Source organism: Aulostomus chinensis, chromosome 2 (assembly GCF_037954235.1).
Source record: "Aulostomus chinensis isolate RoL2024-O1b breed Wild chromosome 2, RoL_Achi_v1.0, whole genome shotgun sequence".
Taxonomy (NCBI): Eukaryota; Metazoa; Chordata; class Actinopteri; order Syngnathiformes; family Aulostomidae; genus Aulostomus; species Aulostomus chinensis.
The window spans coordinates 2,628,198-2,642,411 of NC_141321.1; the positions used below are offsets into that span (position 1 = coordinate 2,628,198).

General features: G+C 40.7%; 1 protein-coding gene across 1 annotated transcript; it reads left to right on the top strand.

Moving 5' to 3' along the window:
* Window positions 1–1,959: 1,959 nt before the first annotated feature.
* Window positions 1,960–11,099, top strand: mesd (mesoderm development LRP chaperone). The gene is made up of 3 exons (XM_086223000.1): window positions 1,960–2,209; window positions 7,787–8,019; window positions 10,342–11,099. Exons 1-3 carry the CDS (start codon window positions 2,054–2,056, stop codon window positions 10,607–10,609), a joined length of 657 nt encoding a protein of 218 aa, XP_086079126.1. The 5' UTR covers window positions 1,960–2,053; the 3' UTR covers window positions 10,610–11,099.
* Window positions 11,100–14,214: the final 3,115 nt, after the last annotated feature.

Sequence of the window (14,214 nt, forward strand, 5' to 3'; positions counted from 1 at the left end):
TGAGAGAATAAATAAAAAACAGGGAAATAAATAATTTACAATATTAAAAATATAGAAGATATAAAAATATATATATATATAGATAAGGTATGTACAGTACACATATATACATATATGACATAAAACGTAACAAAACATAAAAGGATCCAGAAGTACAGACTCGTAAAGGTTGTGACCAAAACAAATGTAGAACAGAAGAAAGACATTTCACCTGAGGATCAAGGGTCATTTATTGTCAGTGCATTTCTACAACAAAACTTTGTTGGCACCTCTCAAAATAACACCAGACGACAACAACAGTAAAAGCAACTAGACAAATAAAAGACAAACAATAAATAGAGCAAACCTAAAAAAGTATACAAAGTATTTACAGTAGTATATAGTGCAAAAAAATCTACATGAAAGTGTCTGATATGGTGAACTTAAACAATCAGGTGGAATGAGCAGGTCAGTGCACCATAACAGATTGTGCCAAAGGGTTAAACAGGAGTGTTTGGCAGGGACCATCGAGATAGTGGATAGAAACATTATTCATGTCATTAGCCACAGCAAACAATGCATGTGTAAACAAAATTGATACTGGACAAAATCATATTTGGGGCAATGATGTGCAGTCAACACAATGACACCTCCATGCTCTGTCATGCACCACATCCGGCACATGTGCACTAGAGTGGCCTTTACAACAATAACATCCCTCCATTTTCTACCACTTACCCTGTGAAGGGTCATGGGGGGGTGGAGCCTATCCCATTAGCCTTTGAGCGAGAGGCAGGTTTCACCCTGGATGGGTCACCAGTCCATTGCAGGGCACATAGGACAGAAAACCATTCACAGTCACACCTACAGTCAATTTAGAGTGACAATCAGCCTCGTCCCCTCTTGATGTCTTTGGACTGTGGAGGAAGCTGGAGTACCAGAGAGAACCCAGCAGGAACAGGGAGAACATGGAGACTCACACAGAAAGATCCGTGCTGCAGCCGGGGCTCCACCCACAACCCTCTTGCTGGGGGGCCACAGTGAGGACCACTGCTCCACCGTGCCCCTATTAAATGTATGGAACTCTATACAGGTGCAAGAATTTGAATATTTTAATCAGTTTTATGTGAATCCACCTCACAGGGGAATTAAGGGAAATGAATGTATTTGTTCATTAGCATAAAAAGTAATTATGAACATTTCATTCAGAAAGTCAAAAACAAAAGCACCATTTAAGAGAAGGAGTGGCATTACATTTGGGATACAGTAGATACAAGTGGACACTCTTATTTTCATTTAAGTGTCAAGTGAACATGACAGTGCACGCAGAAGCAGCTTAAAATGAACATAAAAATCATATTTGAGATACTGAACAAAGTAAATAGCATTCAGCGGCTACTTCAATGTGTAGTAGTTTTGATGTTAGTCATATAAGGGCAGATAAGATTATACAGATATATGATGGATCCAAGAGGACAGTCAACACATTCACTGAGTCTCAAAATCCAAAACCCATCCAGGTTAGCTTCACCTTTCTTTCTTTAATGGACTGGTTTATCATGTTTATATTAATCCCTTTTCTAAAATGAAAAACACAGAATTTCCCTTATTTATTCAGGGTAAACAGACTCACGGTTTTTCTCTAAACCTGCTGTCTGAAATACAGTAAAACATGTTATTTTTTCCTGCCCTACGTGCACTGGAGAGAGAGAAATGAAGAAGTGGGAAGTCAAGAAACATGGAGTGGAAAAACTGAGCCATAAAAATGTATTTGCCACTGCATATCACTATCTATAATCTGAAATAAAGTGATCAAAAGAATCCCATTTATTTATTTGGCACCGTGTGTTTGTTTAATTTACCTTGTTTGGCCTTTTTTTTATCGGACTCCCAACTTTGGCCCACACTCCATTAGTGGGAGGCGGTAAAGCAAGCAGAATGCTGGTTACCATCCGTTACTAAAAGAAAAGAAGAAGTAGGTTTACGTACTCCGGGTTTGTAGATGGCGGTATACGCACCTTAGACTCGGAGTGCAACCAGCCAACCATACATAGAATTAGAGAAGACGTTAAACATGGCGCCTGACTTCAGTTGGAAATGTGCAATGCCCCTACTCTTTGCTGTTTTGCTGGGTATTGTTTCAGTTAACAGTGAAGACACGACCAAGAAAAAGAAGGACATCCGAGACTACAACGATGCAGACATGGCGCGGCTTCTGGAACAATGGGAGGTAACGTTGCTGTTTTCTATTTTCTTTCAAGCAGCATCCATCCGTCGGCGAGCAGTCCAAATGTCAACTGCCCTTTAGCCAATAGCGACATTTAACTTATGAATACGCGTTAACAGTTCCCGTTTTTATCAACAATTTACTGGCTGTGGAAACTTAGTAAACTAACAACGAAGTGAAGAAACTCTTAAAACGGAAGTATTTACAGACTCATCGCTAGAGAGAACAGAAACGCGCTCTGCTGCCCCGATGTGGTTTGGTCGTCTTGTACGTGAATCCTGTTTCTGGTTGCTTCTCGTAAAGTTGGATATTATTTGACCAGTTAGTGCATCTACATACACAGTGTTTGTAGCAGCAACCGGTAAATTTTACTTTTGGATGCTGTTTGTTGGCTGTAGACGTGAAGGAGGTGAAGCAGTGAGGCCACCCAGTGTTGGTCACATGATATATTTCCTACATTCCTAGTTAATGTGAACAAACAGCTCCCGGATTCTAGTATACATTAGATGAATAGCAGTTCTCGCATTTAGTATTCTCATGCTCTACTGACACGATTGACTCCCAATGTTTTCTCTAAAGGTGGTTTCCCCCTGCCACAAATAAGACTTTTCAGGATTTGGTTTAACAGTAGTTCTCATGTATTCAGACAAGGTGGGCCAGTGAGACAGCAGCTCGTAAACTTCGGGACGCTTCAGCAAACTCCCCAAGTAGACAATGTATCATGTCACAAAGTGGAATTGGGTCTTTGTATCAGACGGGTGAACAACATGTGGATGTGGACAAGTTTAGTTTAGTTTATTTAGCACATACAATAAAGTACGTCACAACTGTGCAGGGAGGAGCGAGCAACACAGTAGGAGCCCCCACCTAATAAAATTATAACGATATGGTTACGAATACAAAAAATAAATAGAATAAAGCAGAAAATTACATGCAGAGCATGAAGGCAAAACCCCCCAATGCTGTTAACCTTATAAAGACATGATCATGAAATATGAACAGTATGCTGACCAAGTATAGGCAGCACTGAACTATGAAGTAGAAAATAAAACAGACTGGCAGTGTCGGGAAAAGCTAGAATGAAGAGCTTTCTTGGCTGCTCTTTTGGTTTAAATGCTCTCTCGAGTGACTTGTGAAGATGGAAAGAGACCTACAACTGTTGGCAGTGTGGCACCAGACAAGGGTTGGTCACCGGACTGGGTGGTGTTAAGAGGCTCACGATTAGATTTGATTTCAGTTCGCTATTGATTTAAGTGCTTCAATATCAGTAAGAAGTAGGGCTGCAACTAACGACTCTTTTAATAGTCAACTAGTCACCGACTGTTGAAACGATTACTCGACTCATTGGATAATTATCCATTTTTTCTTACATTTAGCATGAAGTTGATTTAATTATGTGGCAAATGATAATAAACACAAGGAAGATGGGTACAATGAAAAATACATCTTTTATTGAACGAAAGCTCTTTTAGAGCGAAAATACGCTTCTAAAATGTCCAATGTGTGTCATGAAAACCGTACTGGCTTGAATGTCACTTGAATCTCACCGCGGCGAGTCAGACTCCGTTTCGTTCAACTGCCCGACGACCTTCTTCTAATGCTCCTGCATCACCGAGGTCCTGCCATGACACCAAGGTCTGCTTAGCAAACTTTGCTCGTAGTCCTTTTATTCGCCGTATCCAGGCCAAAATGCTCCCAAACTTTAGAAGTTGTGGTGCGCGTACCTGATGTTGACGCCGCCATTTCTGTATGTTCCCGCTCAGAGACAAGACGCTACTACGCAGGAGCGTCTGGCGACAATAGTTGACAATGAATTCCATCGTCGACTACCGTAAATGACCAATTAATAGCCCGGTGTCAAACTGCCGCCAGGTCTCACATAATGGCCGAGGGTCCGACCTCATTTTGTAAAATAAACGCCTGTCTCAAGTAAACGCCAGGTTCATTTCAATGCCTGGGGGCCACTATTTGAGAGTCATTTTATCTTAACTTGGTTTCATGTAAGATTTTGCAATTTATTTTAACTTACCAGTTATTTATGTCGCATGACGTTCCATGCAAAAAAAAAAAAAGATCTACAAGGTGACGCGTTGTGAGTGTGTAGATCTGCTATTTCGGCCGCATGAGACTGTCGTGGAATTCGAAGTATTCGGGCCTCAAGTTGTCACGCCCTTTTTCTTACTAATAAAGTGTTCTTGTGTAAAGTGTTCTCTGGACAATTTTGATATTTGCACTACTGCTCTTTAAAGTACTACAGTATATTGTTATACCTTGTATACCTATTGCTAAAAAAAAATGATGGCCCAGTGCTGGCCAGTGCCAAAATGAATAAAAGCCTGTGACCAATAGACGCCTGGTCTCTTGTAAACGCCCGGGGTCCTCGTGGATTTTGCAAAATAAACGCCCGGGCTACTAATTGGTCATTTACGGTATTTCTATTATCGATGTTTGTGGACAACGTCGACTAATCGTTGCAGCCCTAGTAAGAAGTAGAAATAAACAAATAATTAAGAGAACCTGTTTGCATTTTTTAAATATTTATTTTCATGCTCATAGCACAAAAAACTTCACAAGTATATACGTAGAATCAAAAAACCCTTTACAGCTCTTTATCAAATTGAAAAGTAAGGTGCATGTAAATTTGAGTTCAGTGTCTTTCCTCTTGGACACCAATATACCTCACATCTGAAAATAAAACATTAGCAGCACACTTGTGCATATATAGAACAAAAATAATAAAAAAAACAACAGTTCGAATCAAAATGAAAAGTAAAGTGCAGGTAAACTGTCTCACATCCTGGAAATGATGATATACTGCACAACTTTTTTTGGGACAGTAACATCTGAACCATGTCTTCTTTTCTGATCACATCCTGAAGTTTGCTCTGCACACCTAAGTTTTTGTTTAAAAAAAAAAAAGGTAGCTGGTTTACATGTTCAGGCGTCACTGCACTTCTCTGGGCCGTGACACCGTCACCAACCTTTGAGAAGATCCTCTCGGCTGGTACACTTGTTCCAGGGATACAGAGGTACCGTTTAGCTTGGCATGACAATCGGGAGAATTCCCCCTCCTGTTCCCTCCTCCAGTGCAGTGGAGAGTGGCAGTGGTTTAGCCTCTGCACCTCTTCACCTCATGTTGATGCTTTGTCTTTTGCAGTTCTGGACAACGCTACTGGGGTGTGTGTGTCCCCGAGGATATCAGCCAGAGCTCAAGTTCCTTGCTTTCTTCGATGGGGGCACAGGGTCATCAACTGTTTCTGCCTGCTGCTCCAGCACCTCAACTACCTCACTGTCTGCTACATTGACTGGCTGAATTTACTCTCTGCTGAAAAAATAAATCGATCACATTAGTAGAGAAGAGCTTTAGAATTTTATGTTCAAATGCATTGTGGATAGGGATGGACCGATCTTGATTTTTTTTCAGGGCCAACACCAGTTCCGATTTTGTCTCCTTCACCCTTAGCTGACGGATGATTCTTGAGCCAGTATGGCTTTTGCCCCCTCAATTTACATAAAAAGAAGGACAACAAATATTACAGGCCAAGAAACATTAATTGAACAGTGCAGTTTAAATGAACTAAATATTCGAACAAGTAAAGTAAAACATATTTAAACATAACTAAAACAACTGCATCACAGCAACCCTTCCCTGAAGTGGGCTCGCTGAAATGTTGCCACACTGGGTTCCATTCAGCAGCCATCTGAATAAAGAATGAATAAAAACCCAGATTACTATCAATCTTTCAGCATCATCTTACATTCATATCAGCCAATTTTCATCTCCCATTCATCAATATCTACAACTTGGCCATGTTGAAGCATTGCTGGCGCATATAATCTACTCATCACAAACCTAAGCTAACCCTGTCCTTCTGTCACACATTTAAATGATTCAAGAGAAAACAAAGGAACAGTAGCTTTTGACCGAAAGTGCTTGATTTGTAACTTAACACTGACATGGTTTCAATTTTTCAGCACTGAGACAAAGCACAGGCATGAAAAAGACCTCAACTTTAGAAGGAATAATGATTCAACAATGTATGAAAGATGTCTCTAATTGTAATAATCTCTCATCCATGTGGTGGCTGCCTCTCCCGAGGAAGTGAGACGCCCCACCCCCTAAACACGTGCGCGCGCGCACCTCAGTTGAGTGGACGATGAGTGGAAAAGCTTCATCGCTGTATTGATAACGACAGCAAACGGCTCGAAACGTGTTTTCACAAAACGCATTCTTATTACATAAAGATTTCTCTCATCTCAAAAGTTCTCGTGCACTGAGAGGGAGCTTAGCGTGTACCGATAAAAATATAAAAAGCCAGAGAAAAATAAAACCCCGACTCCTGAGAAATTTAGCAGCCGCTGCCAAATTCTCTGTGAAGGAAAACCCTGGTTATGAGACATATTGTGAATTTAACTAAAGAAACAAATTTAAATCTTACTGTTGTCCTGGGGCAGCTTCAAGGGTAATGCTGCTTTCACCACTCTACCATATGAGGAGGAGCATGGTCTGCATGTGGGCTGCAGGGACTTCCAGCAACACAGAGCTGCCCCTGTGGATGCCCGACTGCAATTGGCTAATCCTGATACAAGCAAAAATCGCGCCAATTAATCAGTCGATCCTTAATTGTGGGGGTGTACAATGGAGGCAAATGTGTTTCAATAAAATTTGCCTGTGAGTGTCTGAATAATTACAATCTGACTGCATTCCATGAGACAACACAGTCTGCGTCTTCGTTCAATAAGTTGTACTTCCAGAGCTTTTATCAGTTGTCAGGTCCTCAGTGAGAGTGATGACTTTGGTGAAGACACCCTCAGGCTCATCATCTGATAGAAAAGGGAGGGCCTTAAAGCCAGGGTCCAGAAGTGAGGTTATGGACAGGTCATCCATCCTACCTTGAGGTTCATAAAATAAATTCACGCCAATTTTTGTCTCACGACAGTGACATTCTTACAAAAAATAGGTTTCAATCACAGAGTAAAAAACTGAATAAAACAGGCCTTACGGTGTCCTGATGATTGAGTTCGTAGAATACTGTCTCTGGAGATCCTGGTGCACAGCATCACAGAGACATTGAGGGCTGCTTGTAACTGCTCCAGAAGTCTTGCTCTTAGGGGTGCAATGACTGACAGCATTGGGGTACCTTCTCGAGATATCACTAAGGTGGCTTTCTTCAGTGGCTTCAGGTTCTTTGTCACATTGTCTCTCATTTGCGGATCTGTAATTAAACAATTAAAAGTGCCTTTGATTGGCCCTCCAGTTTTGCTGGCGAGAAAGTTGCCATCTATCACAATTGCTGACCTGTCACTCTTTGAAGTCTTTAAGCATGACTCTTTCTTCCGTGCTTTGCCAAGTCTGACTGCACAGAAAGCTTACTTCATTTACTGACAGGCATTGTTGTGTCAGCAGGCTTGCTGTGACTGTTGCTGTGAAATAACGTCATATATTGCATTGTCTTGTAACTGCTGTGTAGCGGGGAGTTTCAACAATTTCAGATGAGTTTTGCCAAAGGCCTTCAACTTGCAAAGATCAACTTGTCACACCACGACAATTCAATCAATTCTTTTCTCTGCCCTCAACAGAAGGATGACGACATTGAGGAAGGTGATCTCCCAGAGCACAAGAGGTCTCCTCCTCCCATTGACTTCTCCAAAGTTGACCCATCCAAGCCTGAGGAGCTGCTCAAAATGTCCAAGAAAGGCCGGACTCTAATGGTTTTTTCAACTGTTTCGGGGGATCCCACTGAGAAAGAGACAGAGGAGATCACAGGCCTGTGGCAAGGGAGTCTCTTCAACGCCAACTATGATGTTCAGAGGTACATTACTGAAGTCTTTTGACAATGAAAAACTGGGTTAACTACAAAAAATCTTGTATATAGCTGTTGATCTGCCCCAGTGTGTGCCTGAGGGAGTGAGACAGTGTTTTGGCAAGAACCAATCCTCAATAAGTTAATGAGGCATTAAAATTGACAATGCATGTTGGGAAATATAAGTGGCCTGGATCAGCCTACAATTAACTGATTGTAATAAATGACATGTTTTCATACATCTAAATTCTTTTTGTCCATATGTCTTTTTCTAGATTTAAGGATACGCCATGTTGCAGTATGAAAGCTGATGTCTTTCACCATGACAACCCTGATGTTTAATTGATTTTAACTGAATGAGCCTTCATTTTGCCATCTAGCCATCTTGCTTGCGCAAAATAAAATAAACTAAATTCACTGTGATCAAGAGTTCATGTCAGCACTGCCATGTCACTATTGACACTTGTAATTTATTACTCAGCAGTTTGCAGATGATGAGAGAACTAACTATGTTAAGGTGTGGAGCAGTTTTGTAGTCCGCAAGTTGTTGGTCAGGGTATCAGTGCAGAGTCTGAGCTGAGACTGTCCCCTTGAAAAAAACAGCAGTGGTAGTAGCTGTGTGATACCAGACAAGTGACTTTACTGTGGCAGTGCTGCATTTTGCCCCATGTTTGATTGTTAATTTTCACAAAAATCTTGTTTTTCTTGCAATGAGAAGATATATTTGACTTTCATTGACAACCCTACAGGCTGAACATTGTGACATCTGGGGAAGGCTACCATTTACGGGTAAATTATTCGTCTGCTTGGTTAGTCAGTCCACAGTTGTGAGTGGGTGGTCAGTCACCTGAGTCAGACCTCCTCTGGACAGTCTTTCAGGCCAATCCATTATTTTCGGAGCCAGAAGGAACCAGACATGTTGCGATTGAATGTTTTTTCAAAATCATGCAGGAGAAACAGAAGTGTAAATTGTATTATGTTACACAAAGCTTTGACATGAGAAATATTAGATGAAGAGAAGGTCAAATTTCAGTTGGCACAAGATCCTCAGGAGACTAATATGACTGAGCAACAAATTCAAAGTCTAATTGCTGCTGCTGTTGGCTGGCGTATGTGTACGACCCTCAGTGTGTGAGAAGAAACCCCAAATTCTTAAGAGCTTTGGAGGACAAGGCTTAATAAATGCAGTCCATTTACTGTAGCATATTACTGTTGTTGAGAAATGAGGGGTGAAGCCAAAGGAAGTGTGGCGATTCTTTTGCTTTTTTACAGAAAGTGTTTTCCACAAGTTGAGAATTTACTTTTGGTGAGCAGCGTGACATGTCACTGATGTGTAGTTTTATGAGCTGGTTCGGAATAAAACGAGGAAAATGCATCTGGCTTCATGCTGAAATAAGGAAAACAGCCTTAACCTGAGTCAATTTGTCATTCACATACGTCTATATGTTGATTTCTTCACGTACAGCTGACACTGAAACTGAAAGGGCAAATTTCTTGCTAAATTAAAAAAAAACCAAAAATCCATCCATCCTCCCATCCATTTTCTCTACAGCTTATCCATTAAGGGTTGTGGGGTGGGGGTCAGTGCCAGTTTGTCACAGGGCCCTCAGGAGCAATTAGAGGTTCGGTATCTTGTGTAAGGACACTTCGACATGGTCATCGGGGAAAATGAAGTTTGAACCAGCGACCCTTCGGTTGCTAGACTGCCACTCTATCTCTGAGCCATGCCGCCCCATTAACCCTATTGAGTTTGCAGTAAATGTTCCATCATTTAGCCATGCATTGCTTCCTAGTCAACTGCTAACAGAAATGCTGATCAAAGATCATCATCACTGGATGAGAATATTCATGATGTTGGTGAGCAAGAAAAGCTCTTAAAATTATTTTTAGTGTACTATGTAACTTTGTGGTAAGAGTAGCTGAGCCTGTCATGGCAGCCTGTGTTTGTGTCTCATCCCCTGAAGTAATTTAAACACATGCACACGTGGTCAGTGCATTATATGGTTTATTGGGAATGAAGTGGAATTCTGATTTTATCTTCCAGGGTGAGTCTCAGTTTTCCTTGGCGGCAGCCAAATAAATCTATGTGTGAGAAACAGTGATAGAATAAGACTGTATTAAACAGCACTGGGTCTCACAAGTAGCTCATTGACACATGACACATAGAGGGACATAGAGCAAACATTTTATCATTCTAACTTCAAGCGTCACTATGTTTCATACTGTTGATGATCCCTGTCTTCCTGAAAGTGTTGTTTGTCACTTTGAAAATGGAAAATGCACAATTCCATAACTGTGAAGCTTAATCTTGATCCATATGTTCCTCTACAGATTTGTGGTTGGGTCAAATAGGGTGATCTTCATGTTACGGGATGGCAGTTTGGCCTGGGAGGTCAAAGATTTCTTGCTGGCCCAGGAACGCTGCATGGATGTCACTGTGGAGGGACAGGTGTTCCCTGGGAAGGCTGCAGAGAAGGAAAATGCCAAGTACAAGCACCAGAATGAAGTAAACTTAAAGAAGAATAACAAAAATAAGGAAAAGAGCCAGAAACCTGATTTGACTGGGAACAGTGCTAGGCGTGTCCAACAGGAGCTGTGATGGAGTAGCACATCAAGGTGATGCAGAGCCTCTTATCTTGTGAATATCAATCAAAGCCACTGATCCAAATCAGTTATGAATGAAGTTACTATCTGTTAAGAATCAAATATTCCAGGGAAACAATTAAAAGCCAAATGCTGTTAAAAAGTGATAGATTCTGATTTCATTAAACTGATACTTCAACCCCAAATTTTCATTTATCCATTACTGAATTCTCCATTCACCTACTAAAGACATGTAAGGGTGGGTAATTGTTATCTTGAAGAGGTCATTCATTTGTCTTTACAGGAAAAAATACCTCACTGACACAAGATTCTTGTAATTTACCATTTATTTGGTGCATAAAATCAATCCTGTCTTTCTTTTGTCAATAGATTGTGACCACCGATGCTTGCAAAGACATAATGTCACATTAAGAGGGGGTGAGGGGTGGACTTGGTGTTCTTGGTTGATTTTTCAGCAGCTATGAAAATAAAGGTGTTCTCCAGTATGATGTGTTGAGGTCTCTTCTATTTATTTTTGAGCTGGCTGTGTATAGTATAATTGTTACTCTTAAAATAATAAATCATTTGGCCTCACAAAAGAACCAATTTTACTCACATTTGGTCCAAGCTGTTAATGAGAATTCATTGCACTCACAAATATTTTTTTCTGTTCTCTTTGGTAAAGGGCATGAAAACTGTCATACCTGAAATGATCAACCAACCGCCTTTCCTCCAGAGCAATATATCTTTGTTACATATTTATTCATAGTTTAAGGACATTTATTGTTTTAATACATAAACTACACTTTGGAATTAATAATCATGGATAGATTAATGGGGTTATAACAGCTGATGTACAACTCAGATACATTAGCATAGATGGTGCTGAAATGAAGTTTAGAGGCATGTTAATCTAAATTACTTAAGAGTTTTAATTTGTAACAATGCAACAAACAAGTCAGAATCAGGGAATACGTCAGTTGACCCCCTTGCGGCCAGAGCCACATTCTCAGTTATGCTATACATTATCATCATCTCCTTCCCAGTGTTAATTTTGTGCCTGTTTTCCCCTTCCTGTTGCAGTCAGTTTACTCCCAAAAATAGACAATTTGTGCATCTGATTTCATGTAAACCATTTATTTTAGACAGTGCACACACACAGCTTTGAACAAGTCACAGCATGGGTAAATTCTGGCTTTCTCGTGATCTTTAATGATGCTAGTTAGAGGATTAGATTAGATGGACCTTCAGTGATCCTTTGGGCAGAGTCCTTAGGTACTTCAGGGTCATTAATATGATAAAATTGTTCTGTTTCTGATACAGCAATTTCAGTTTGTTTTTTGGTTCCATTTTCATGAAGGGAGCTCCTCTACAACTGTGCTGGTGTTTGTATATCTATACCTTTCAATGGAACCATGTGACTTTACAAAGAAATGGTGCCAACACATTTTCATGAAGACAGGTCAGCAAAAATGTGGAAATACAATTAGTTGGACAATAGGGAATGATAGAAGAAATAAATAATGAGATAAGAAAAAAATATGACATGGGGCTTTACAGGTACCCCACAGAAGAATTAAAATTGGGACAGCATTGCAAAGCATGTTGATGAAACAAGGATAAGTTGTTCGAGAGCTTTTTTGGTCACCGTCTCATTTAAGGAGGAAGTTGGTACTTCCTGAATTTGTAATAATTTTGCTTGAGGCATATGAAACCAAAAAGTTCGCTGTCACTTCAACAAAGATCTCAGTCAGCTTGTTTTAATGATGCTTAATCCATTCAATGTAAAAAACCCTTTCCCCATATTTTTTAACCAGAGTCCCTTTCTTAGCATAGTGAGCTGTCCTTTTCCAGATGTACCGTATTTTCTGCATCGGATTATAAGGCGCACCCCCAATAAATGGCCTATTTTAAAACTTTTTTCATATCTAGGTTGCACCGCATTATAAGGCGCATAGAATAGAAACTACAGTAGTGGCTGGGGTTGAATTATGCATCCACTAGATGGAGCTGCGCTAAAGGGAACGTCAACAAAACAGTCAGATAGGTCAGTCGGTCAAACTTTATTGATAGAATACAAACCAACGTTCTGACAACTCCGTTCACTCCCAAAACAAGTCAGTGCATTCACAAACGTGGAGAGGAACTTTTCCCTGTTTCAGTACACACGTAAAAGAAACAGTCTGTTACTGGTACGGTAAATCAAACGTAAGCGCAATCACAATATAGTAACTCTCGAAATAGTACAAAGCAATAACAATACAAGAATAACTAAATAACTCAACGTTGTTCAAACGTTAATGTCCATATTCACAATATCTCCCAGCCTCGTTCAGTTGTAAACATGTGAAAGAAATACGTAAAACTCACTCTTTCAGTTCATTCCTCATCCACGAATCCATCGAATTCTTCCTCTTCAGTGTCCGAGTTGAACAGTTGGGCGAGTACGGCATCCAACGTGCTCGGTTCCATCTCGTCAAAGTCGTCATTATTCGAGTCAGTGTTGCTGTTGTTGTCTGGCAGTTCAGTGACAATACGGTTTTTAACGCCGTTACTTCGGCGACGCCCCCTGACTACGGTAGCCATAATTAACCAATATTTATCCATATATAAGGCGTATATATTATATAATATATAAGGCCTTATAAGGATTATAAGGCGCACTGTTGGTTTTTGAGAAAATGCAAGGTTTTTGGGTGCGCCTTGTAGTGCGGAAAATACGGTAATTCAAACTAGAAACTTGCAAGTGGGTTCTGACATCTTCTACAACTTATGGAGGAGTACTAACAGTATCATTTCTAATGGCAAGACATCAACATTCACCGCCACCTCACAGCCTGAATTTGTAACTTAAAGTCACAGTGCTCTCCCCAAGGTGTTTTGAAGTGGCAGATGAGATTTGAGTGCATTCTGAACAACGTTCAAAATACAGGAGATGTCAATGTAAAATATTTCATTTCCTGGCATGACAGGCAATGTAACAGGCAGTATTAACCCCTAGATGTGTTCAGGGAGGGATGTTTGGCGAACGTGAAGTTTGACGCAGATCCGACCATGAAAGAAGGATGTGTGAGTGTTTAGATTATCATGGCAAAGTCACAGTCTTCAAGGGTGCATCACCAAAGTCTGTTTTTCTGATCAATTAATGAGTAGGATACGATGACCGGGTGAAATGTGTCACTTCCTGTTTAAGTAGGTGGCACTATGAGTACAGATCAATAGTGACCTGTGGATGTGGTCAGACCAGGATGTTGATCAAAGATGTGAAGTTTCAAACAGATATGATTATGTGAAAGATTTATAAGAGTTCTAGAGTGACTGGAGGTCATGGCTGAGTATCTCACAGGATTTGCAGATAGATGCTGCCCCCAAGGGGCAGCACAGTGATACTGTGGTCAGCACTGTCGCCTCACAGCAAGAAGGGTCTGGGCTCGAGGTCCGGCTTGGGCATGGGAGTTTTCTGTGTGGAGTTTGCATGTTCTCCTTGTGCCTGCGTAGGTTCTCTCCATCAACTATCTGGCTTCCTTCCATAGTCCTAAAACACGCAAATGGGGACAAGGCCATTTAGATACTCTAAACTGAACATAGGCGTGGTTATGAGTGTGAATGGTTGTCAGTCCT